General features: G+C 41.3%; 1 protein-coding gene across 1 annotated transcript in view; it reads left to right on the forward strand.

Annotated features, from left to right (window-relative positions):
* SLC39A12 (solute carrier family 39 member 12) overlaps positions 1-24807 on the forward strand; it is an 83854-nt gene that overhangs the window by 32944 nt on the left and 26103 nt on the right. The window contains exons 6-11 of the mRNA XM_042993659.1: positions 1983-2155; positions 5054-5206; positions 7098-7205; positions 10790-10856; positions 14918-15076; positions 17109-17296. Coding sequence (XP_042849593.1) covers positions 1983-2155; positions 5054-5206; positions 7098-7205; positions 10790-10856; positions 14918-15076; positions 17109-17296 — 848 coding nt within the window. The remainder of the gene's footprint in view (positions 1-1982; positions 2156-5053; positions 5207-7097; positions 7206-10789; positions 10857-14917; positions 15077-17108; positions 17297-24807) is intronic.

Raw genomic sequence — 24807 nt, forward strand, 5'->3', positions numbered from 1 at the left:
GCTTTCATCATTAACACAAATTAGTGTAGAGGGTGAACCTTCCAAAAAAGAACCAGAATGGTAAGAATAGAATGTTTTCTGTTACAACAAATTTTAAGATGATCGTTTCTTAAAATCTACAATAGGCCTCAAGTAGTGTGATAATTGAATTGTTTGATTTAACTTATCTCTAGTCAGTAAGGATAGTTTAATTTTGTAATTAACTTCCTTCATTGTTTACAGACCAGTTTGTCATGGCTTGTTAGTAATTTCTAAAGAAGTAGAAGGACGAGTATTTGCTCTGAGTATCTGCAACCAAAGGAAAATGGTGGCCTGAAAAACTCTTTATCCCCAAATCATTTATTTATACAGTTGACTCTTGAACATCATGGGTTTGAATGGCAGGGGTCCACTTAAATGCAGCTTTTTTATGTATAATAGAGTACTGTAAATGTATTTTCTCTCATGATTTTCTTTTTCTCTCTTTCTTTCCTTGTCTTTTTTCTTTTAGAGAGAGAGAGAGAGTAAGGCAGGGAGAGGGGCAGAGGAAGAGAGAGAGAAAGAATCTCAAGCAGACTACATGCTCAGTGTGGAGCCCAACATGGGGGGCTCAATCTCATGACCCTGGGATCATGACCTGAGCCCAAATCAAGAGTTGGGAAGCTCAACCAACTGAGCCACTCAGGCACCCTATTTTTATGATTTTCTTCATAAAATTTTCTTTTCTGTAGCTTTTAAAAAATTTTTAATAATGTTTACTTATTTTTGAGACAGAGAGGGACAGAGCATGAGCAGGGGAGGTGCAGAGACAGAAGGAGACACAGAATCCGAAGCGGGCTCCAGGCTCCGAGCCGTCAGCGCAGAGCCCGACGCGGGGCTCAAACTCACGGACCATGAGATCATGACTTGAGCAGAAGTCGGACACCTAACTGACTGAGCCACCCAAGCGCCCCTCTGTAGCTTAACTCTTGCATTTTTCAAGGATCAACTCTGCGTGACACTGAAAGCCACTTTTTTCCTTTCTCTTAATCTTTTATTTTCTTCCTTGTCTCTTCTTCCCCCACACATATTTGCTCTTGTTTGAATAATCTTAAAAATTGCACCCCCTGAACATTTTTTGAAAATTCAGAAACCTGCCAACATGGGATCAACTTAGGGGTTCTGGAAGATTATTGCAATAATTTAAAACCTAGGCTGTCCAAATTTATGTTATCAACCATCACACATTCATCGATCGGTTTTTACCGATATGATCACTCATTTTAGGCACGGAGGGTAATAAACACTTTCGACATTACAAATAATTTTGAAAATTTTTGGAAGAGGGTACTCACCTTGTACAGAAACCTAGGTCTCTGGTGGCCCCAAACTGCGTGCTCCCTCTGCCACTCTGCTTCCTTGGCGTCAAAAGATTTAGATGGGATTAGAAGGAAATCATCACCAGTCTATGGCAGCATATGTTGTAGTTTAAAGTGGGGGAAATTAATAATTTCTTTGGGGGTGGGAGATGAGCTAGGTCCTTGTTTGCTGTAGAGATTTTAGTAGGACGTAGTCAGGGTAGCTTCAAAGCAAAAAGGTTAACGGTGAAAGTGTTTTCATTCTTTTCCTTAAAAATCAAGACCTTTTAGGGGTGCCTGGATGGCTCAGTCGGTTACGCATCCGACTCTTGATTTGGGCCCATGTTGTGATTTCACCATTTGTGACACTGAGCCCCGCATCGGGCTTTGTGCGGACAGTGGAGGAGGCTGCTTGGGATTCTCTCTCTCTCTCCCATCTCTCTGTCCCTGCCCGGCTCTCTCTCAGAGCTCACTCTCAAAATAAATGAACATTAAAAAAAAAAAAGAAAGAAAATTTAAGACCTTTTACACGCTATACCACTCATAAAACAATTCCGTATCCCGACCACCTGTATCATTAGATGGATTCTTCTGGCATTTTCACTGGCCAGGGCACTCCTAGCAAATGAGGAGCACTGACTGCTTTGCAATCTCCATTTGGCTTAGAATATGGCTACAGCACAGTGGCCGTGGCCCTGCTCACGCTAGGCTCCATGCTTGGGACAACGCTGATTCTGTTCCACAACTGTGAGGAGAACTACAGGCTTATTTTACAGCTGTTTGTGGGTCTGGCCGTCGGGACGCTTTCCGGGGATGCTCTGCTCCACCTTATCCCTCAGGTAACTCTTTTCCTGTTTGCGATGGTGTGTTTCTCATTTCCATTTCCATTTAGTCACTGGAGGTGTTGATGCAAAATTTCAAAGGGACTTGGATAAATCAATGCAGTGGCCAGTCTTGTCGTTGGAAATAAGTGTTATTTCCCCAAAGCACTTACAGAGGAAAAGAGATAGCCAAGCCTCAGGCTTACCACGGGTTATTCTTATTTTTTAAATAAACCAAAAAAAAAAAAAATGTCATCAGATGCAGATTCCCATGAAGAAAACTTCGGGAAGTTTTCACTAATTATCTGCCAATAAAAATGAATGGGTTGCCAGATGTTGCGTTGAGTTTTCTCCAGTTGCCCCCAACTCTCATCAGATCCCGTCTCTGCCCTCTCTGCTGTGTTTTTCCGCCCCAGACGGTTGTGCCCCTGCAGCTCCCTTGCAGGCTGCGTTGTTGTCTGGATTGAGCCAGTGGAAGGCACAACAGAAAAACCAGGGTAGGAGGAGAGAGTGGCAGAGATATCTCTTCCTCACTCTCTCCTGGCTCTGCACCTGCTCTAGAAGCAGCTGATTTCCTACAATATTACAGCTCCTCCTGTGGGAGCCCTTCTCCCCGACTCCTCTTCCCACGGAGCTGCAGAAACATGATTTCCAACCTTTGCCCTTTCTGCCCCAAGAGTGGAAATGGTTTTCTGGGGTTACTCGCTTCTGGGTGTCTCATTACCCCTTGTACCTACCTTTCTGCCTACACCTCTGCCATTACACCATCATTAAGCTCTCCTCATCTGAACCATCGAAATGAATTTTTTTTTTTTTGGCCTAATAACATCGAGATTTTCCTTAAGAAAAATGTAAGCCTCAGGAAGCTGGCTCTTTGCTGAAGTTTTCTGAGGCTCTTTATTTGTCAAAAATGCAAGGTCCAGGACCTGACATGCAAGAGTTCAGACAGAAGGGTCTCCAGATGAGGTTATTTCTTCCCTCTGAAATCTCTTGAGACTGGACAATGATGGGCAAATGAGCCCTCTCCTTGCAAAGCCGGAGATGTTAAAAATTTCCACAAGCCTCTGGCAATTTCCTACAGGGTCACTCTTGTTGCTTAAAGGCTCAATGATTATTAGATGTTTTGAAAAATCACAAAGTGAGCATTGGAAAATGAAACAAACCATCATTTGTTTTAATTTCCCTCGTAATCTAATTTTCTGGAAATATTTCAGGGCTTATTGGCTTGAGGAAGCGGCCGAGGCCTTTTTCTAGGTCCCTTTAGCGGTTTCAGGGCTGTTCACTGCAAAACAGCTAGAGGGTCTTAAGGCTTCCCGCGCCTCCCCCAATGGGGGGGCTCACATCTCCCAGCAGCAGGGCATGGGCTTGGGGTTTGGGGGGCCGTCAGCGGGTTCTGCAGAGACACGTTCCGGAGAGGAGCTTAGAAGATTAGCTAGGTTTCACGAAAATTGGAAGGCAAGTGTTTTACTTGAGGGAAGAGATGCGGACAAACGTTACTGGGGAAAGGAAGAACAATGCGGTACCAGTGTGGTGGAAAGCTAGAGAAATCAGTGCTTCCCGAATGAGATCCATGGCCAGGGTTCAGAAGGCCACACGGAAATGAGAAAAATACCACTGTCAGGATTTCTTTTTTCTTTTTTTTTTTTAACTAGCAAAATTTATTCAACTTAAAGGTCTACATTTGATTCTGAGATTGTGGGGTCTGCTTCTGTTTTGTTTTGTGACCTTACCACGTCCCCTGTTTGGTGAAATAATGGTAATTGCAAATATTAGATAGGTATCCTTCCTAATGCCCTTACCAGAAGGAAAAGTTGACTGCTGTATATTGGATTTTAGTTAGGTTCGTAAACTCATCGTGTACACTTAGATACACACATTTACTCACACATGTGAGTACATTATGTGCACATGCACATACACACTTAAATCTACGCGTGGACGTATGAACACATGCACATACAGTATGTATGCATAGAATCTTTTTCCTTTTTTGTTTTTTTAAATTTGATGGTCACTAACATCCTAAATGTAGAAACCACTGAGCTGTTTGCCAAACTGCCTTCTCCTGGGGAGGGAGTATGATACATAATGATTTACTAGCTCACAAGAAATCATGCGGTCAACCAATGGGATGAGCCAACTAGAGGAAAATTCCTAATGCATTTCACGTATCCTTTTGTTTCTCCAAGCGGACAGTACTGCTGGGTATACAGTATACACTCAGTGGAAGATATCGTTCAGGCGGATTTCTTACTTATCAGAATATTTAATAAAAGTTTTCTTTTTAAAAAATTTTTTTTAAATGTTTTACTTATTTTTGAGACAGAGGCAGAGCGTGAGCAGGGGAGGGGGAGAGACAGCGAGACACAGAATCCGGAGCAGGCTCCAGGCTCTGAGCTGTCAGCACAGAACCCGACACGGGGCTCGAACTCACGAACCCGCGAGATCACGACCTGAGCTGAAGTCGGCCGCTTAACCGACTGAGCCACCCAGGCGCCCCTAAAAGTTTTCTTTAATTGCAATGGGGTGTGGAGAGAGTAAACCCTGGATGAAATGTATCTTTATATTTCTTCTGGATATAAAATACATTCATCTGTTACTAAAGACTTGCTGGGCAAACAGGTATGGATTGAACTCCTAGGAAAAGACAAGGACTGAGAATATCTCAAAATTTAGGTTTAAAGTTCTCCTTTCTTTTCCCTTGTGCACATTTTATTTGACCCTGATTAAATCATCTAGTGGAAGTATTCGTACAACTGAAAGCAAACGTGTCTTTCAATGATTCCAGCGGTTGTCACGGGGTTCCCCAGAATGAAAGGGGAATATATTTAATACCGGGCCTATTAATTAACATTTAAGCCATCATAAGTCATTTCTTTGTGTCTCCTTTTTGTGTTTGCTTTTGTGTTTTTAAAGGTTCTTGGTTTACACAAGCAGGAAGGCTCAGAGTTTGGACATTTCCATGAGAGCAAAGGTCATATTTGGAAACTGTTAGGACTCATTGGAGGCATCCATGGATTTTTCTTGATCGAAAAATGTTTTAGTCTTCTTGTATCACCAAATACGAAGGTATATTTAAAATTTTCTTTATCTTTTGCTTTAGGGCTTCATAATATTCCTCCCTTATTTCAAAAGGACTTGTTCAAAAGTGACTGACGTCTTCGTGATGTTCTCTATGTGAGGGATGGGGCTCTGATTTCCAGTCACGCCGACTGGCAGCTTCCCTCTAAGTATGGTTCTTAATTTTTTAAACATCTGTTGCTGGCCCGTTAAGGTACTTGTTAAAACCTGCTATTTGACCTTCACGGCTAGTTTAGAAACAGGAGACCATTTCATGTCTGGGAATGAAGGGGCTGAAAGGCCTACGTACTAATGAGTGTTTTGGATGTCTTTCATAACCCAAGACAAATAAACATGGAGACAAAAACTTTGCAAATTCACAAAATTACCCATCATTTTCTATCTTAAAACCACTGAAAATTATAAGAACAAGGAGCTCAGAAATGGGGTTTGTGGCAGATCTTTTTTTTTTTTTTTTTTTTTTTTTTTTGTGGCTTGAATAATTGCTTGCATTGTACCTGTATTTGTTTGATCAGTTTCTGTGTCTGTGATGAAATGTAAAATGCATTATGGTTTTTTTTCATGGATTTGTGTTGCTCTTACACGTTATCCTATAAGACAATAGATTAACTGTCTGGTGGGATGGTTAAAAAGGTAAATGCTTGCAAACAACTGTGGGAGACTAAAATAAAGTAAATTTTCCTTACAAAGTCCTGAGGCTCTGCGGTCTGCTATGGTTTTTCTACATATCTTCTGGCTTTCTCCTTGTGCACATGATTTATAATGTCTGTGCTCAGGGAAAACGTTAGCAGTCGTGTAAAATATCAGCACCTGTTTATTATGATTCCTAAATTTATTTGAGGCTCAAAGTCTGTGTGTCAAAAATTAAGATGGTTTTATGGATGGACAGAGGGATGATAGATGGATAGACAGGTGGTAAAATGGCTTTAGTAAATGGTAATGGTGGATCTTGGGAATGAGTGAGTGATCGCCTTACACTTCTTTCAGCTTTTCTGTGTATTGGAAACTTTTCATGGTAAATAAAATGCTGTAGAAATGTTCTTTTTTAACGAAGCAAAGTTTTCCTTTGTCCTGGAGCTCACGCTAGGAGGCTATAGTAATTGATGGTCAAACCATCTTTGACCACAGTCCCCACCCTGCACGTTCAACAACTTAACCTCCTCAAGAGGGGTTCTCATCTCAAGAAGCACAAAAGTAAATATCAGATCCCCTTTGTACACAATAGATTAGCATTCTTAGCCTGGGAAAACTAAATTACAAAGCCAACCTGTCAACTTGTACGTGACAATTAGAAGTTTAGCCAGGGTGGAAGTGAGTGAAATAAATTCTGGGCATCCAAAAATGTAAAGTTTATTCAGACTGTCCTTGGACTTGTCAGAGAACTTACAATAAGGTTTAAGAACATATTTCAAGACTCCTTATATTGAGTAAAATAAAGGGAGTGTGAATATTTTAGAAGGTATAAGTGCTTTAATTGATGAATACGTTTCTGAAGGTATTAATTTCATTGTTATAGGGTGTAATATAGTTTCAATTATCATCCTCTTGGTATCTCCAGCAGAAAGAATTCCAAATTTAATTTCATAGTAAATATACTTTTTCAGTAAATACAAAAGACAATATCAAAACAACCACTATTCAAGTCTCTTAAAATCACAACTAGACGTATTTAAAGTTTCATTCTCAGGGCATTCAGAATATGCACAATGTTTCAGAATAGGCCGGTGCTTCTCCAAGGTGAGACATTTTAGTATTTGCCACAATGAGCCGGCCGCTTTGGCCAATAGGCAAAATGTTAAATAGGACCATGGAATTCACAAAGGCTGCACCTGTGTTCTTCTGGCTTCAGCACTAATTTTAAACCATCCTCATCCAGCAGGGCATGTCATTGGTTAATGGGCATGTGGAACATTCCCACCATCTTGCGCTCAACTCCGAATTAAGTGACCAGTCAGGCAGAGGCAAATCTGCTTCCACTATCCCGTTGGTAGGTTACCGATCTGAGGTATTCTACTGATCTGATTACCTTCCTTCCTTTGTTCCTTAATGAACCGATGAAAATCAGTAGGATAGATGAATATCTATTTGTGATTTGCCTGTTTTGAACCATGATACGTAGTTTGGGAAGCTTTGCCAACCACCTGAAAGAATAAAGAGCTTTTTTCCCCACGGATTCAAATCCTTGGTATCTGCACCCCTTTGAAGCATATATGATTAGATGGCATAAAATACATCTTGATCATTTTGTTTACAGGGTTTCATAAACCTGTTGACCTCCAGGTTTTCCATTCTGAGGAATACTTAGCCATGACCAGATGGGGCCAAATAAATTGTAAGCAAGGAGTTAGTGCAGCTAGTGTGGTAGGGTCCCCTCCCTAAGGAAAGAAAAGAAGAAAAAAAAAGAAAAAAACCTCAAGGTAACCGGCTATGAGCGTACGTGACAACATCCCTCATGACCTTGTAACATGAGACCGCTTAATCAGACCACATGTTTCTGTGTGTTACCATATATGGGAGACAAATAAATAGGAAATATATAAAAAGCTATGCCATACGACGTTCGGGGCTCAGTTCTTCAGGTGTGAACCCAACTGAGCAGTGCCAGCAGGAATAAAGTTGCTTCCTAGAAAGAAAAACCTCAGTGTCATGACTCTGTTCGAGAATCCTGCTACTCTAGGAGTGGGGGTGGTCATTTTGTACTGCAGAAGATAATTGATTCTGCCCCATAAGATGTCTCATAAGTGGCTTCTGTTACGCTGAGTTTTCCAGGACAAATATTCCACACAAATTTGCAAAACACAGCCTCCCATCAGGTTGAAAACAATGCTCCTACTCTAATTCTTAAAGTGGTAAGTAAAGGGACAGGAAGAATCTGAAAGTGACATGTAACAGAACACTTGTCTCCTCTAACCATGGCCATTGGGGGAAGGGTTTACAGTTCAAGGATAGATTCCTGACTGAGTGGAAATAAGTAAGCTGTGCCTGGGACATTGCCACAGCAAATAGAAGTCTGCTGGTACATCACAGATCTAGAGCTAACTCAATTAGGAACAAAACCATCCCTTTAAAAAAGTGACTTTCAAAGCCTTTATTATGTTTATGGCTTAGATGCTTCACATATGGCTTGGAAGAAGATAATTTCAGGCTGAGGTTAGTTTTAAAATCAGTTTAATGCCGATTTTATTCCGTTTCAATGAAGGGTTCAGAATCCCAAGACCCATATAAGTAAATGTCTGATGCTAACTAACCTTGTGAGTTTTGAACTATTTGAATATGCCGGCTCACTAATACTATACTCACTATTCCTCTGGTTGTTTTAGCTGCAAGATCAACTGTAAGTGATAGAAATAATATGAACTTTTAGGATTGTTTGGTTCAAGTTCCTGGTTTTTCAGGAAGGAGGGAAACTCATAATTCTCACCCGTCAAGGAGTCGTGGATGCTTGCCTCTAAATCCCTTTACACAGTATATGGTTTTGGAGGGAAAACCTTAGCGTAAATTTTTGCACTCCTGCCTTTTACTAGATCTATAGAACCTTTCTATGGTAACCAGGCCTTTGATATAGTGTAAAAAGAAAATCACATTGTTTTCTTGTTCACTTTTATCCTGTGTCCTTCAGGTCCTACCTTACTTCTCAGCCCCTTGTCCAAAAATTGCCCATCATATCTTTTGAGTAGTGGCTACTATTCCACTATGTGAGATATACGTTTACTTTCTCCGTTTTACATTTTTAAAGAAGGTGCTTAGGCTTCACATGAAATATGGCTCAAAATTTTCACAACTTTGGGTGATAGAATGATGTGAATATGCTTTTAGTTTTTTTCAGTCTATTTATTTATTTAAGTAATTTCTACAATCAACGTGGGGCTTCAACATATAACCTTGAGGTCAACGGTCACACGCTTTTCCAACTGAGCCAGCCAGGCGCCCCGGTAAATATGCTTTTAAAAGCTTTTAAAAGGACATGTTCAATAGGATAGTTTTCCCTCACTATCCAAACATAGAGCATTTCTATGAAACCTTTTGTAAGCCAAAATGGTATAAAGTGAAGGAGAAATTACCCTTCATTTACGTGGAAAAATTTGTGAGTATTCCCAGTTCCCCAAAATAACCTCTCTTAGGACATTTTGATACCTTGTGGGCACATTTTGCTAAGGGGTGCATGAAATAAATCAAAATAAAGCACAGGGGCACCTGGGTGGTTCCACTGGTTAAGTATCCCACTCTTGATCTCAGCTCAGGTCTTGATCTCAGGGTTGTGAGTTCAAACCCTGTGTTGCGCTCCACACTGGGTGTGGACCCTGCTTTAAAAACAAACAAAACAAAACAAAACAAAACAAAAAAACCCAGATGCTCCCAGATACAGAGCCAAGCTCTGATGGCTTGATGCTGAGATGCTGGGAACGAGCTTATGGGAGCCACTCAGTGTTGGGGCACATGGCACCACTTTAGGCTTGCTGCAAAACGAATGCTGAGTGCTGTTTTGTGCTTTTGGCTTTTTTTCATAAAAAGCGAAAATCCTCTTTGGATTTCTTTCAGTTAGTGAAAACAGGTACTAATGTAGGTTTTTGCTAAAAGCGACATGGCGTGACGTGAACTTAAGAAAAGCAAGGACTACCTGTGAAGAGTCTTCTTTTCACAGAACAGAATGAGAATCTGAGGCACAGGGACGGGAGATGACGTTTCCTGAAATTGATCCATGAGTCAGTCTCTGAAATGAAATCACATCATATTAACTCACAGAAGTCAATTTCAGAATCTGACCCGTCATATGAGAGGATAGAAAGAGTTTAATTTGTTGTATTTATCTTTTGTAAAGTCTGTTGATTTGCTTTCTTTTTTTAACGTTTATTTATTTTTAAGAGAGGGAGAAACAGAGTGCAAGTGGGGGAAGGACAGACAGAGGGAGACACAGAACCTGAAGCAGGCTCCCGGGTCCGAGCACAGAGCCTGCTGCAGGGCTTGACCCCATGGACCGTGAGATAATGACCTGAGCTGAAGTCGGACACTTAACCGACTGAGCCACCCAGGCACCCCTGTTGACTTGCTTTCTGAACCAACAAGATTCTTTTCCTCGCCGGCAAAGCCCCCAAAACAGAATACTCCATCACAAGTAATGTGAGGCGTTGGGTCTGCATGGCTTTGTTCTCTATCCACAATACACGATGTACTTAGACATCAGGAAATGAATCCTACATCCACAGTCCACCACACAGGACAATTGTCAAATTAGGTCAAGAATCAAGAACTGTTTCTACGGCTTTTGGATTTCATTAAGGTTTACATAATTTAAGAGCCTGGATTACAGACTGTCCCAGCAGCCTCTAGCTCTGTATGGAAGATTCTGATCTACGTAAAGTGCTATCTTCGCCCCAAGGCACATACTGCCAGAAGTTTGTTCACAGACCTCCTGCTTTATGTTCTATGCTTGCCTGTGAAATTTAAAAGTTCTGCTCTACTCTGGAGTATTAAAATGTTTAAAAACCAGCATAACTGTCCAGATATTTCCATTTTACAATGAAATGGTGGCCATGGCTAATCTTTCATCACTTATTTTTTCGTTTAAAATAGAAAGGCCCAGAAGATTCACAGGCAGCTGAAATTCCTGTAGGCAGTATGACAGCCTCCAACAGAAAATGTGAGTACCAATGTTAAAGAGCTAAACTTAAAATGAAGAAAGTGCTGTAGAAGAAAGGTTATGTCTGTTTGGGAACAATGTGCCGAGATCACGTAGGTTTCTCATTGGGTTTGTTTTGCATTATTACAGCCTCTATGAGAATATGTTTAATACTCATTCCTATCTGTCTTTCACACACACTGCACATTAACATCAACTTTATACTTTAAAAGCAATGGTTTCAGATGACGGTTTGAAACTGATCTTCTGAGAATTTCAATTAGTGTAGATTCATATGTCGTTATATCAAGGCTCCTTTAAAATCATGAGCATAGCACTAATAAGGTATAGACTTGTGGAATCACAATGTTGTGCACTGAAATTAATGTAGTGTTGTGTGTCAATTAAATGTCAATTTAAAAAATCCATGCTTACATGATAATTGAGCCTTTCACTTCTCTATGAAGCCTGGAAACTTCTATCACAGTCTACTGACACTGAGCGCAAATGTCTGTCTCACGTGTGATGTTGTCATTGAGACGGCTTGTTCATAACATTTGTAACCAACTGGCTTTTTTCTGTGGTTTCTTTATTTCTGAATTTAATGTACCCATTTTGTATACAGCTTTCTTCCTTTTTATTTATGTTTCTGAATACTTTTCCAAATTTTTTTGGTTTCTTCTGGTTTTTGCCAGTTGTTTCCAAACCTTTGCCCCACTTTTCTCACTGATATTACCCGTTTGTGGCACAGACTTCTCAATATTTTTATATTACACAGTCATGATTAGTTACTCCCGTTCTACCCTAATAGATTAGTTACTAATAAAAATAGCTAACATTATATGGCAGGCATAGTGCTCAATGGATCATGGATTATTTTATTTAATACTCATACAACTTAATGAAGTAAGAACAATTATTAGCCTAGTTAAACAAACGGAGAAACCAATTGTTAGAGAGGGTAAGTTCCTGCCCAGGATTACATAACTAGGAAGCTTCAGTACTGAGGAACTAAGGAATGCCGACGGGCTGACGGTTTCTATATGGCCATTCGTGCATGCATGCCTCGATGTCTTTTCTCACGCTCTTTCATTCATTCAAGAAATGTTTGAACATGTACCATGTTGCAGGCACTGTGCACACACTGGAGAATAAAATAAGAATGGTCTTTATCCCTGGTTTGCAATGTGGTTGGGGATATAAATACTAAAACAACAAACACAATCGCGACGATCACTATTTTAAACGTGTTGCATATATTAACCTCGGTAATGTATTTCTTTGATTCAAAATGCGTAATCACGTGGTCTGGCCAATTCTGCTTTCAGAACATTGCTACTAATCTTTTTCCTTCTAAATCTTTAGTTCCAGGAGAGATTTTAGAATGCCAGGCAACTAGTAGGGATGCAATAGACATTTCTTCATTTATTATTTTTTAAAATTTTTCTTATGTTTATTTATTTTTGAGAGGGAGAGAGAGCACAAGCAGAGGCAGAGACAGAGGGAGACACAGAATCGGAAGCAGGCTGCAGGCTCCAGGCTCCGAGCTGTCAGCACGGAGCCCGACGGGGGGCTCCAAGTCACGAACCGTGAGATCGTGACCCAAGCCAAAGTCGGGTGCTTAACCGACTGAGCCACCCAGGTGCCCCTCATTTATTGTTTTGGAAGGAAAGGAAGAGGAAAGAAGGAAACGCCCAGGCAACTTAGGAGTGGGGTGACATATGCTAGATGAAGGAGTAATGATGGTCCGATTCGAGTATTTTGGAGGCCTCATATCTCTCTTTCCACTTCAGATATCAGGCTTGGCTTTCAGAATGAACAGTGAACAAATCCAAATTTGATTACTCCACTGCCCTTTTGCCAGGGACATATTGAATTAGCTTCAAATATTTGATTACTTGTTTCACATTACCTCATTGGTGGGACTCAGCTTGTGTTTCAAAAGACAGGATGTGAAAATCCTACCCACAGTCTGATTTAAATAAACAAAAAGCAACATGATACAAGGTCCGGCCCACGTCTCACCATGGAAAACCTCTGATAAGTTAGAAATGTAGAAATGAATAGGACTGCCAGCTACATAAGCCAAGATAAAATATTATTGATAATTCTGTAATAAGTACATTAGATTACCAGCGAAGGCTTGTCTTATCTCCCTCTGAATAATATTTAGGTTGCCTTAAACAATGTGTACCATTGTGTTCCTTGGGGCTTACATGCAAATATGTCTGTTTGCCTTGTGGTTTATTACATGTCCATGATCTGACATTTAGAAACCCATAATCAGAGAAAATAAAATAATAGACAACAAAAATAGGCCACACTGTTTCTTAGCAGAGTATAAACTGAGTAAAAAAATTTCCACTTGAGTATATGCCACTCATATCAAAGCTACATATAAGCACTTGGAAATCACAATTTATTTGCGTGCTGTGATGTTGCCAAATGTATTGCTTTGAATTATTTTATTTTCACAAAGAAGAGCTTTATTTCTGAAAATTGGCAGGAACAGCAACAAACCTGGTAGGATTATTAAATTTTGAGAGCTTCTAGGCCATGCCAATAAGAACTCCCTGAATTCAATAATTTGATATTTATTCTGTTTTCATGACAGTTGCCTGAAATCTCCTCATTTTTAACAGAGAATAGAATGGATTAGTCAACCACAAGAAGGATACAAGTTAGTCTAACAGTGATAGCTATAGATAAAGCAGGATTTTTGCAAGTGAAATGCGCGAGACATCTTTGCACAGCAGTCCATAGTCCGTTTCCTGCCCAATAGTCTGGACTACATCTGCCGATTTCTTGACTGAAGTTACTTATCTTACGGTGTGGGATGTGGAATGAGTGAGTCAAGCTGTATTCCCCAACCAAAATAGAAAACCATAGTATACTACGGTGCCCCCGTAGTCTTCGACCACATCACAGAAACCAGGAGATAACCTCTTTCTGTTTACTGAGGGTACAATTGTTAGAATACCGTGTTTGGTTCTAACAGCAGCAACACCTACTTCTTACTCTAGGCATGCAGTGGAGAGCCACTGAGTAATTAGTGAAATTTTAGACCAATGGAAATTGATTTGAACGGCCCTTCTTCTCAAAAGGTATGCCTACATGGCTTACCGTCAGAGTGAGTCTTATTCCCCCAGTATTTTTTGAATTTATTAGTTGTTCCATTTCATGACGGGGCTGTACTAATATGCAATTTTAGGTTTTTGAAAAAAAGAATTCTGTCCGTTAGAAACTTGAATCCAATTATGATCCAAAATATTTCATTAATTATTTCATTGACTCTCTACTAATCAGATAATGTGTATTATGTAACACAATCCCATGAAAGCAGCTTCTCTTTATTTTGTTCAATGTCCAGCTGGTCGAGTACTGAAAGTCACTTTCCAGAAAGACGAGAACATTAGCTAATTGTTCCCAAAGCTAATTTGGGGGCCAGCCGAGTCGATAGTGGTTCTGTCATGGTCACAGAGCTGGAAAGTGAACCAGAGAACTTGGGACGGCCGTGAGCGCCAACCAGAAAGGGGAACAAGGAGCAAAAAATGGCAAAAGTGCACTCCAGCAGATAGGCGCCAGGAACAGTCTGACCCAGAGGAGATAGTTTTGGAAAACAGCCTCCATTTTAATGACATTCTGCAAGGAGGGTCTTAAATTATTTTAAAGTGCTTTGCAGAAGACGCACATGGAAAGGTCATTGGTGGGATGTGGGAAGGTTATAGCAACATTTTTATTTTTCTTTTTCTTTGGGGTTAGCTGAACAAGGTGAGAGAATCGTGAATGCCAGGGCCTAATTTATCTCACGACTAGTCAGATCTGTTAGAAAAACAATAGCCGCGCAGCCACATGTGTCCCTTACCAGATTGGCATCTCCAGTCCTGACTTATTTGGAACGCGGAAAGAAAGTGGGGCCGCTTAATTCGAGGCAGTCTAAGAATGTCAAGGGTTGTGCTCGCTTCGACAGCACACGTACTAAGAACGACAGGATGGAAGGGAAAGGTGGTCGTGTGTGAAGGGTTCCATGAAATATCTAGTGCCCTGTGAATGCTTTCTCACACCTTTGTTTGGTCCTTTAGGCAAAACCATTAGCTTGTTAGCAATCATGATACTGGTTGGGGACAGCCTGCATAATTTTGCAGATGGCCTCGTGATAGGAGCTGCCTTCTCATCTTCATCTGAGTCGGGAGCCACCACAACACTCGCCATCTTGTGTCATGAAATTCCACATGAAATGGGTAAGTCACATAGTAGGGGCCCTGTTTCCTGGTTGTTGAGAACGCCGTAGTGTTATTTCTAGCTATGGCCTGGAGGGGTCTTTTTCCAGCACGCCATTGAAAGATGAATACTTTCCGCTCACAATCTATTTAAACGGTAAGAATAGCACAACTCGAAAAAAAAAAAAATGCTGTACCTTGGGAGAAAATTCAGCTAGACTCTTTATGATGTTTCCCAGGGTCATAAGTCACTCTTTTTGGATTCTGGAGAGTTCTATATGGGAGAAAGTCACTCAGAGAAACCTCGCCGTTAAAGGCCTTGGCAAAGGCTTTAAAATCTGCGTATTAAATGTGGGAAAAACATTACGAGGGGAACTTTACCCATTATGTCAGCAAACAGGCCAATGAGATAAAATAACATTTAAATTAAGGCCAAACCGTGGTTTCATCAACTTGATTTATATAAAATGTCTAAGGCCAAGCATAAAATTGAAATGACAGGCGTATGGTGGCAGAGGCACATGAGGCTCTTTTTCTGGATAATCTTAATAGCCCCGTAATTCAAATTCTGCCTCCCAGGAAGCGAGAAGAGACAGAACAGAGGTTTCGGAAACAGGCCCAGAAAGAGCAGAGGCTGACCCCGGCACACATGTGCCCTAGAGAGGGGGCTCTTGCCTGTCTCGCTGCCCCCATTTCCGGGTCTACATTGTCCCCTTGGGCCACCGGGACCTCTGGTGTTCAGTGTCTACTGCCCGTAATTCTGTCACCGGTCCTTCTTAGAGCAGTTTATCCAAGGCCCTTCCTGAATCCACTAAAATGTCCCTGGTCTGGGTGCCATATAGCATGGTCCTGCTTTTCACTGTTATTTTTTTAGTGGTGGTTTATTTTTGAGAGAGAGACAGGGTGCGAGTGAGGGAGGGGCAGAGAGAGAGGGAGACGCAGAATCTGAAGCAGGCTCGAGGTTCTGAGTTGTCAGCACAGAGGCAACAGGGGGCTCGAGCCTATGAACGGGGAGATCATGACCTGAGCTGAAGTCAGATGCTTAACCGACTGAGCCACCCAGGCGCCCCACTCACTATATAATAAAACCACAGAGGAGCGAGACAGTCTGTGGCAGGCCAGCAACGACGGTTTAAGACCCATTCATAGGACCAGTTATGCCGTGGAACTAAGAAACTGAGTCCCCAGACTATTCATTGAATTTTCAGCCTCTTCCCTATCTCTCAAACTAAGAACTAGAGGCTCTCAGATTAAAAGGTGATTCTTCTGGGGCGCCTGGGTGGCTCAGTCAGTTAAGCGTCCGACTTTGGCTCAGGCCATGATCTCACGGTTTGTGAGTTCAAGCCCCGCGTCTGGCTCTGTGCTGACAGCTCAGAGCCTGGAGCCTGTTTCAGATTCTGTGTCTCTCCATCTCTCGGCCCCTCCCCTGCTCATGCTCTGTGTCTCTCAATAATAAATAAACGCTAAAACAAATTTTTTTTTAAAGGTGATTCTTCTTTGGGAGGAAAGGTGTGGAGAGAAAAAGGTCATGTTTCTATAGTCATCAAGGCAGTAAAACATTTTCTAAAGGAAAAATTTGTTTTCCTGACCAACTTTGGCAATGATTTTTAAATCTCCTATTAAGTAGTTTTCTCTCCATAGCAGTGCTTACATAAGCAAATAAGAAAAGCCGACACAACGTGATTTAGCCTGGCAAGTTTCCAGGCAAAAAGGTTTAAAAACCCTGGAACAGCAAGTGCTTTATTCTGCATTTATCTTGCAAATGTCACAGGGCATTGGGAACCGAAGAATACGTCACAGTTCTCTTGGTATATGCCGTCTTCAGGAACAGAAAAGGAAGACAGCTCTGGAAACGTAACTTCCTAATAGTATAATGAGAAGGCTACGAATCCCAGAGAACTATAGGCAAGGGCTTTGTTAAACTGGTCAGTCAACTTGACTTGTAAAATCGGTCCCAGTTGCTGAAATTTGGAACAACCCAATAGCACATTCCTCTACCAAAGGCATCCTCAGTTAAATAATGATTATATTTTCTTGTGCCCTTAAATTTCAGGAGACTTTGCTGTGCTCTTAAGCTCTGGACTTCCCATTAAGATTGCCATCCTTATGAATTTTATAAGCGCTCTAACTGCCTTCATAGGACTATACGTTGGTCTCTCCGTATCAGCTGACCCATGTGTGCAGAACTGGATCTTAACAGTTACTGCGGGGATGTTCTTATATTTATCCTTGGTGGAAATGGTAAGAATTGTGGCTTTTCTATTTTGTTTGTCTAAACTCTGAAAATGTAAAACAGAGACAAAGCCATAAAATGGAAGGATAGATGGGGAGAGGGGAAGAAGGATATGTTTAAAAATATAAAAGGCTAAGGAGATAGTCTGTGTAATCCAAGAAAGTAAATTGTAGGCAGAGGAAACATAATTTGAGATACAGAAAATATTGACATCCTTTTAGTGAACTTAAGTGGAATGAACGAAACCTTTAAAACTGCCAAAAAGTGATCATCAGTTCATCCTGCTCTAGCTTTGCATCTCTGTATGAGGCCTGTCCTTCTAGCTGATAAATGGAAAGTTCTGTGAAACAGCCGGCTATTTTGTTTATACATTGGAAAACAGTTCGTCCGAATTTGTCATTAATTAATGAGCTGTTTGGTTTAATTAACCAACTATAGTTTGGGTTGTTTTGTTTTTTAGAGGGAGAGAGAGAGCACATGAGTGAGGGAGAGGGGAGACAGAGGGAGAGAATCTTAAGCAGGTTCCATGCCCAGCCTGAAGTCCAACTTGAGGCTCAATCCCATGACCCTGAGATCATGACCTGAACTGAAATCAAGAGTAGGTGCTCAACCACCTGAACCACCCAGGTGCCCAACCAATGGTAACTTTTAAAAATAATGATTTAAGTTTTAATTACTGAAGGGCTATCAGACTGGTGAAATGAGAAAGGTTATAGTGTTGAGTCTCTAACATTGCAACATACATTTCTTCGAGAGGGCCTTGCTAACTAATGCTAACGGTGACTCACTCATCACTTTTCATCCTCAGAAATCTGATAAAGGAATTACAGCTGGCAATTTCACCCTGTTTTGCTTCTGGAAACTGCAAAATAAACCAGACTTTTTAAGGTCACCCTCTACTGGACTTTTTATGACTTAAACGTATTAAGGTGGATAATACTATTCCATCTTGGGGCACCTGGGTGGCTCAATCAGTTGAGCATCCAACTCTTGATCTCAGCTCAGGTCTTGATCTCAGGGTTGTGAGTTCAGGCCCCACGTTGGGCTTTGCAACGAGTATGAAGCCTACTTAAAAACAAAACAAAACAACACAAAAAAATGAACCTATCCTTTCTTATGTGTTGGAATAATGCAAATAAAAATGACATACATGAATAAAAGAAATACTTAAGAGTGAAAACCAATACAAAGCCAATCCAAATGGAAGTAAAATTATGTGATGGCCTGTATCCTGGAGCAGAAAAGTAAAACGAACGATCTTGAAGAATTCGATAAGGGGACTCTTCAAGTGAACACAGCCATTTTAAACCCCAGTCTAAATACGTTTAACTTTTTGGTTGTTTTTCTTAATTCTTATGAGATTCAGAGAGATGAGGTCAACACCAAAGGGTACTTCCGTGTTTAGAAACGTTCTTACATGTAATTTATGATACTCAGGGAATTTCCTAATCTTGATGATGAAGACAGACTTGTGGGGCAAGTTCAACCCACCTCTTCCGAACCCCAATCCTCAAGCCGTGGTCAGTATGACAGAATCTTATGATCCTTCCAGTTCGAGAAGTCTGGGTTGCTAGCCTTGAGTGATGACTTCAAAAGCACACTGTCACTCATCATTGAATGTTGTGAGCTACTTTTTGTGTAAAATGCCTGTATATCAGTCCTGAAATTCACTCTTGGATCTCCTGACGGTCAGTTTTCTGCTTCTAACTTCCTTTCCCTTTATGACTGAGTTGGGGGCAGTTGCTGTATTATTTAGTTATTCCGGTTTGCTTTTTTTTTTTTTTTCAAGTCTGTACCTCACTTCAACTCTGATGGATACGTATCTAGTTAATCTATCTATCTAGTTAATGCTTTCTCTTTGTTTGAGAGTCTGATCTCCCAAAATGGACCTGAGGACATTATCAAGAACCATTTGTCCCATAGAACCCTAAGCTAGGTACATCATTTCCCCTTAGGGTTTCTCCTCCTGGTCTTGTAAGGTTAGGCGATTGCTTGTAAGAAATGTGGCAGATATCCTATGAGATTCCAACTAGAATGAATCTTGACCTTGTTGCAAATTACTATCGGCCAAGGGAAAACCGGCATCCTGGCAAAAAGACAGCAAAGAAAATACTCTGGAGTTTCCTGGGGCGACTTGCTATAATCCAGGTCGCCTGCTCTCACGGCCTTTTGAGTAACTTCTAAACAAATAGGACTCTTTCACATAGCAGCAACTTTAACTGTTTCTGTGAGCTGGGGCTGTGCCAGAGAAAATAGTCTTTTGTCATTTAAAGGGAAGAAAACAAGTTTTCAAGACTGTGTAAAACAGGAAAGAAAAAAACCGACAGTAAGTAAAGGGTAAGGGCGGGGGGGGGGGAGCGGGGGGGAAGGGGGCAGGAATCCTTCCATACACTGGTTATTTACTAAACGCTGGAAATTTACCAGGCACCTTCTCAGTTGGGCTAATGTGGAAAGATTAGCTACATTTTTGCCTTGCTTGTTTGTTTCAAAGAAATTGGGCGTGTTCTTTCAAATCCCAGAAGAAAAAGAACTAGGGGCAAAAATGGGGCCATTAGCAATGAAGTCAGCAAAGCAGAAATTCTTCACTAGGGAAATCTGCCAGCCTAAATTCTCCAAAGTGGGATTGCCTCATCCAAGCACACTAACTCTTGGTGGCATTGAATGGTTTCTAAAGAAATTTAAGAATGAATGCGGGCCTGGGCGGCCAGAGGAAATTCATGCTCCTTTAGAAAGATCAGTGTGCTAGGCTGGGTTTGCCCCAAGCAGAGACTAAAGACGCATGTGTGTGTGATGGCAGTTCACCTCCTGGGAGGTGAACCCAGGAGAGGAATGAAGGGCAGGTGGAGTGAAGCAGAAAATGACAAAAAGTCAATACACTGATGTGTTTTTGTTAACGTGACCACCACTATGGGGACCCACCACCGCGGACCTTCTGTGGGGACTCCTGTCCCCGTTGTTCAAAGCTAGACCCACAAATATATCCCCCCTCCCAACACACACCCCTTTCAGGCTATGCATGCTTGAGCACCTGGGAAGTTCCCGCGATGGTCTCAGGCCAAAACACTAGAGAAGCCCAGGGCAGGAGAAAGAGAAATGCAGTGTGGACTAAAGCAAAGCTTCTCTGCAAAACTTGCTAACACCTCCTTGGAAATGGTCTCTGCAGCAGTGGCTGAGCACCAGAGATGAGAGAATATGAGAAGTCCCTTCAGGGTTGGAGGCCAGCCAAAAACTCCATAGAGACTTAATACAAGAGAGCAGAATAAGCTTCAAACCCTATTGGTCTTTTTTTTTTTTTTTTTTTTAATGTTTTTGTATTTATTTTGAGAGACAGAACGTGAATGGGGCAGGGGAGGGGGTGCGGTTTGGGAGGCAGGGAGAGAGAGGGAGAGAGAGACTCCCAGGCAGGCTCTGCGCTGTCAGCACACAGCCCCACGTGGGGCTCAATCTCATGAACCATGAGATCATGACCTGAGCCAAAATCAAGAGTTTGTTGCTAAACCGGCTGAACCACCCGGACACCCGCCCATTGGTCTTGTGGCAGTTATTTGATATTCAACCATCTCTGTCTTCTAGCACCCAACCTTGGTTCTCCTCGCCTTCAGGCAGCGCTTGGGCTGATCCAGATTTCTTTCCTGGTAGGGCAGCCCAGATCTTCACTGACGGGTCTACTTTATCCTAGTTGGGTCATGCTTCCTGTGGTTGCCTGTTCACCATCGTCATCAGGCATGGAAGCATGAAGAGATGCTTCAGGAAACTCCTAGTTTCTGGCTATGTGCCTGGGTTCCTCCATTGTGTAGCCATAACCCTAGTACAAATTCTACCAATGGAGGAGCCAGCAGTGATGGTCTACCATTGCCTCCTGATTTTCTCTCTGCTGTCTCTAAGATTTCCTTCCTTCTATTCACTTTGCATTAATTTTCTGTTTATTTTCTTCCTTTGTGAGATGGGATGATGTATCGTTGATTTTAAATCTTTTCTTCTCTTAGATTAGAAGATCTAAGCATTTAAAGCTATGCATTTTCCTCTAAGCACTGCTTTGCTGGATCCCATATATTTTCGTATGTGGTGTTTTCAATACTGACCACCTTGAAATGTCTTTCAATTTCTCACATAACTTTTTTCTTATTTGGCACATGTTATATAGAAGCATGGTGCCTGATTTCTCAATACCTGTAACTTGTAAAAGTAGCTTTTGGTTATTGATTTTAACTTAATTCCTTCATTGTCAGATATACTCTATATTATTTTAGTTCTTTGAAATATTTTGAGGTTTGTTGTATGGCCCAGTGGTCTATCCTGGTAAATGCCCTCACATGCATTTGGAAAGTACACAAGTATGTCAGCTGTTGGGTATTAGAGTTCTGTGAATGTCGGTTAAGTCAGGCTGGTTGATGGTTTTATTCATGTTTTCAAATTCATACTGATTTGTTTTTCTCTACTTGTGTTAATTATGAGGGAGTGGCATTAAAAATATAGACTTAGGTATGGGGGTTTGCCTATTTCTTTCTTGGTTTTGTCAGTTTGGCTTTATGCATTTGAAGCTCTGTTATTACATGCATGTGTATTTAGGTTTGTCCTGTCTTCCTGATGGAATTGATATTTTTATCAGGCTGAAAGTTCCCTCTCTTTACCTCTGATAAAACTCTTTGTCTTGCAGCCTCCTTTGTCTGATGTTAATAAAGTCACATCTGCTTTTCTGCTTACTGTTTGCACAGGATATTTCTTTTCATCCTTTTGTCTTCTCCTGGCTATAGAAAGTAAGTGGTGGGGTCTTGACAGAGTATTTCAAGTGTCACATAAGAGAAATGTCTGATGTAGTCAGCAATCCCTGGGATTAATAGGTTAGTGTCCATTTATCTTATTTATTCACTTTATCCAAATTGTATTTATAACCAGATCTACTGATTTGTGTTGTTGTTGTTGTTTGTTTTGTTTTTTGTTTTGGTTTTTTGGTTTTTTGGGTTTTTTTTTTTTTTTTGGTACTTCCATGTTTGCTATAAAGATTTCATGAGATTTGTCCTCTATACATATAATGCCCTCCTCCCTAAGATATACTTGTCCTATTCTAGGGTACCTGTGAATATGTTATCTTACATGTCAAAAGAGACTTTGCAGATGTGATTAAGGTTTAGGACTTTGAGACGGGGAAATTATCCTGGATGATCTGGGTGGTCACATTTTAATCACAAGAGTCCTTAAAAGTAGGAAACCTTCCCCAGCTATAGTCAGAGAGAGAGGTGATGGCGGAAGGAGGGTCAGAAAGATTTGGATCTGCCGGGTATGGAGTTGGAGGAGGGGGGCCAGGAGCCAAGGAACAAGGAATACCAGGTGCCTCTAGAAGTTGGAAAAGACAAGGTAACAGATTCTCCCCTGGAGCCTCCAGAAGGAACCAACACCTTGATTTTAGCCCCATGAGACCTGTGCCAGATTTATGACCTATACAACTGTAAGATAATAAACTTGTATCATTTTAAATCACCGGATTAGTGGTAATTTGTTAACAGCAGCCAGAGAAAACTAATATATCCCTGTGCCACTAACCTTGGTTGAGATGTTCTTGAGAACAGAGGCAGCAACGTAGGACTCTCTTGTTCTGCTCGGGAACTGAAAGTTCCTTCTAAGAAAATTCTCAGAACTAAAAGGTCTAGAGGATTTCTCATATTCACCTTCTCTAAAGTTTACAGATTTTCTCAAATAGAAGGAAAAGACAAGCCCAGAAGTATTCTTTTTTTTTTTTTTTTTTTAGCCGTTTGGATAAAAGAGACTTTCTTTTAATAAATAGGACTTATTATTTAAATCATAAATTAGCTCATTTTAGAGAACATAAGGCACCATGGCAAGGAAAGGTTTATTTGGGATATGACACCGGTTTCAGACCTTGAAGCATTTTTTTTCCCTAAGGTTTTAGATCCTGCAAAACTGTTTCCATAACAACAAGCCCATGGAAACCCCAAGGGGCTATCACCACAGATGTCACGAGACATGTCCCTGGAACTGGCAGAACTGGACAACTGCCCAGGAACCGATACGTTAATAGCATCCAAGCTGTAGCTCCTAGAGGTAGGTAGTAGAAAGGTAGCCCTGAATTCACCAGTTCATGCCCAAACAAAATGAAACCAAAGTCAGGTGCCCCCTCCATGCGCATCAAGACCAACCAGTCGAGTGTAGACCTTATCTCTAGCCCTCTCGGCTACAAATCTCTCTAACTACACAGTTCTCTGGATCTCTTTCCCTCCCCTCTGCACTTTTTGCTTGTTTGTTTGAGCAGCTGCTCTTTTTTTTTTTCTTTTCTTTTCTTTTTTCTTTCTCTTTATTTTTCTTGAGAGAGAGAGAGAGTATCTTAAGCAGGCTACACACTCAGCACAGAGCCTGATGGGGCTCCATCCCACGGCCCTGGGATCACGACCGGAGCTGAATTCAAGAGTCAGATGCTTGACTGACTAAGGCACCCAGGTGCCCAGAGGGGATGCTCTTTTCAAATTTCTCTTCCTGTTCAAGATTATTATTCATGTTCCTTCAATCTTGATTTCACTTACGTAACCATGGGGGAGGAAACACCAGGAATGAAGAGCAGTCACTTAGAGCACCTTGCGTATCTACCCACTTCTGTGATTGTCTCCCTGAAGCAATATGGCTGCCAGATTTTGCCTGAAACATTTTCAAATTTCCAGATGTGAAAGGTAGGGCAAAGACTCCTTTGAACTTAAGATCCTCTACTCTAAAAAAGAAAAATTTTGGGGCGCCTGGGTGGCTCAGTCGGTTAAGCGTCTGACTTCGGCTCAGGTCACGATCTCACGGTCCGTGAGTTCGAGCCCCGCGTCGGGCTCTGGGCTGACTGCTCAGAGCCTGGAGCCTGTTTCAGATTCTGTGTCTCCCTCTCTCTGTGCCCCTCCCCCATTCATGCTCTGTCTCTCTCTGTCTTAAAAATAAATAAACGTTAAAAAAAAAATTAAAAAAAAAAAAAAAAAAAGAAAAATTTTTAAAATAGGCTCCATGCCCAGTGTGGGCCTCAAAGTCACCATCCCCAAATTAAGAGTCGCGTGCTCTACCGACTGAGCCAGTCAGCTATCCCAAGATCCTCTGCTTTTAAAATATACCAAGGGGCGCCAGGGTGGCTCAATCCATTAAGCGTGGGACACTTGGTTTCCATTCAGGTCGCGACCTCATGGTTTTATGGGTTTGAACCCCATATTGGGTCCCTGTGTTGGGAGCACAGAGCCTGCTTGGGTTTCGCTCTCTCCCTCTTTCCGCCCCTCCCCCATTCACACTGTCTCTGTCTGTCTCAAAACAAATAAATAAACTTTAAATATATATATATATATACATATATACACACATATACATACATATACACACATATACATATATATGTGTATATGTATGTATATGTGTGTATATATGTATATATATACATATATATGTGTATATGTGTGTATATGTATGGTGTATATGTATGTATGTATACACACACACGCACACACACACACATGCATACATACATACATGTGCGGCACCTGGG

The sequence above is a fragment of the Panthera tigris genome, chromosome B4 (assembly GCF_018350195.1).
Source record: "Panthera tigris isolate Pti1 chromosome B4, P.tigris_Pti1_mat1.1, whole genome shotgun sequence".
Lineage (NCBI taxonomy): Eukaryota > Metazoa > Chordata > Mammalia > Carnivora > Felidae > Panthera > Panthera tigris.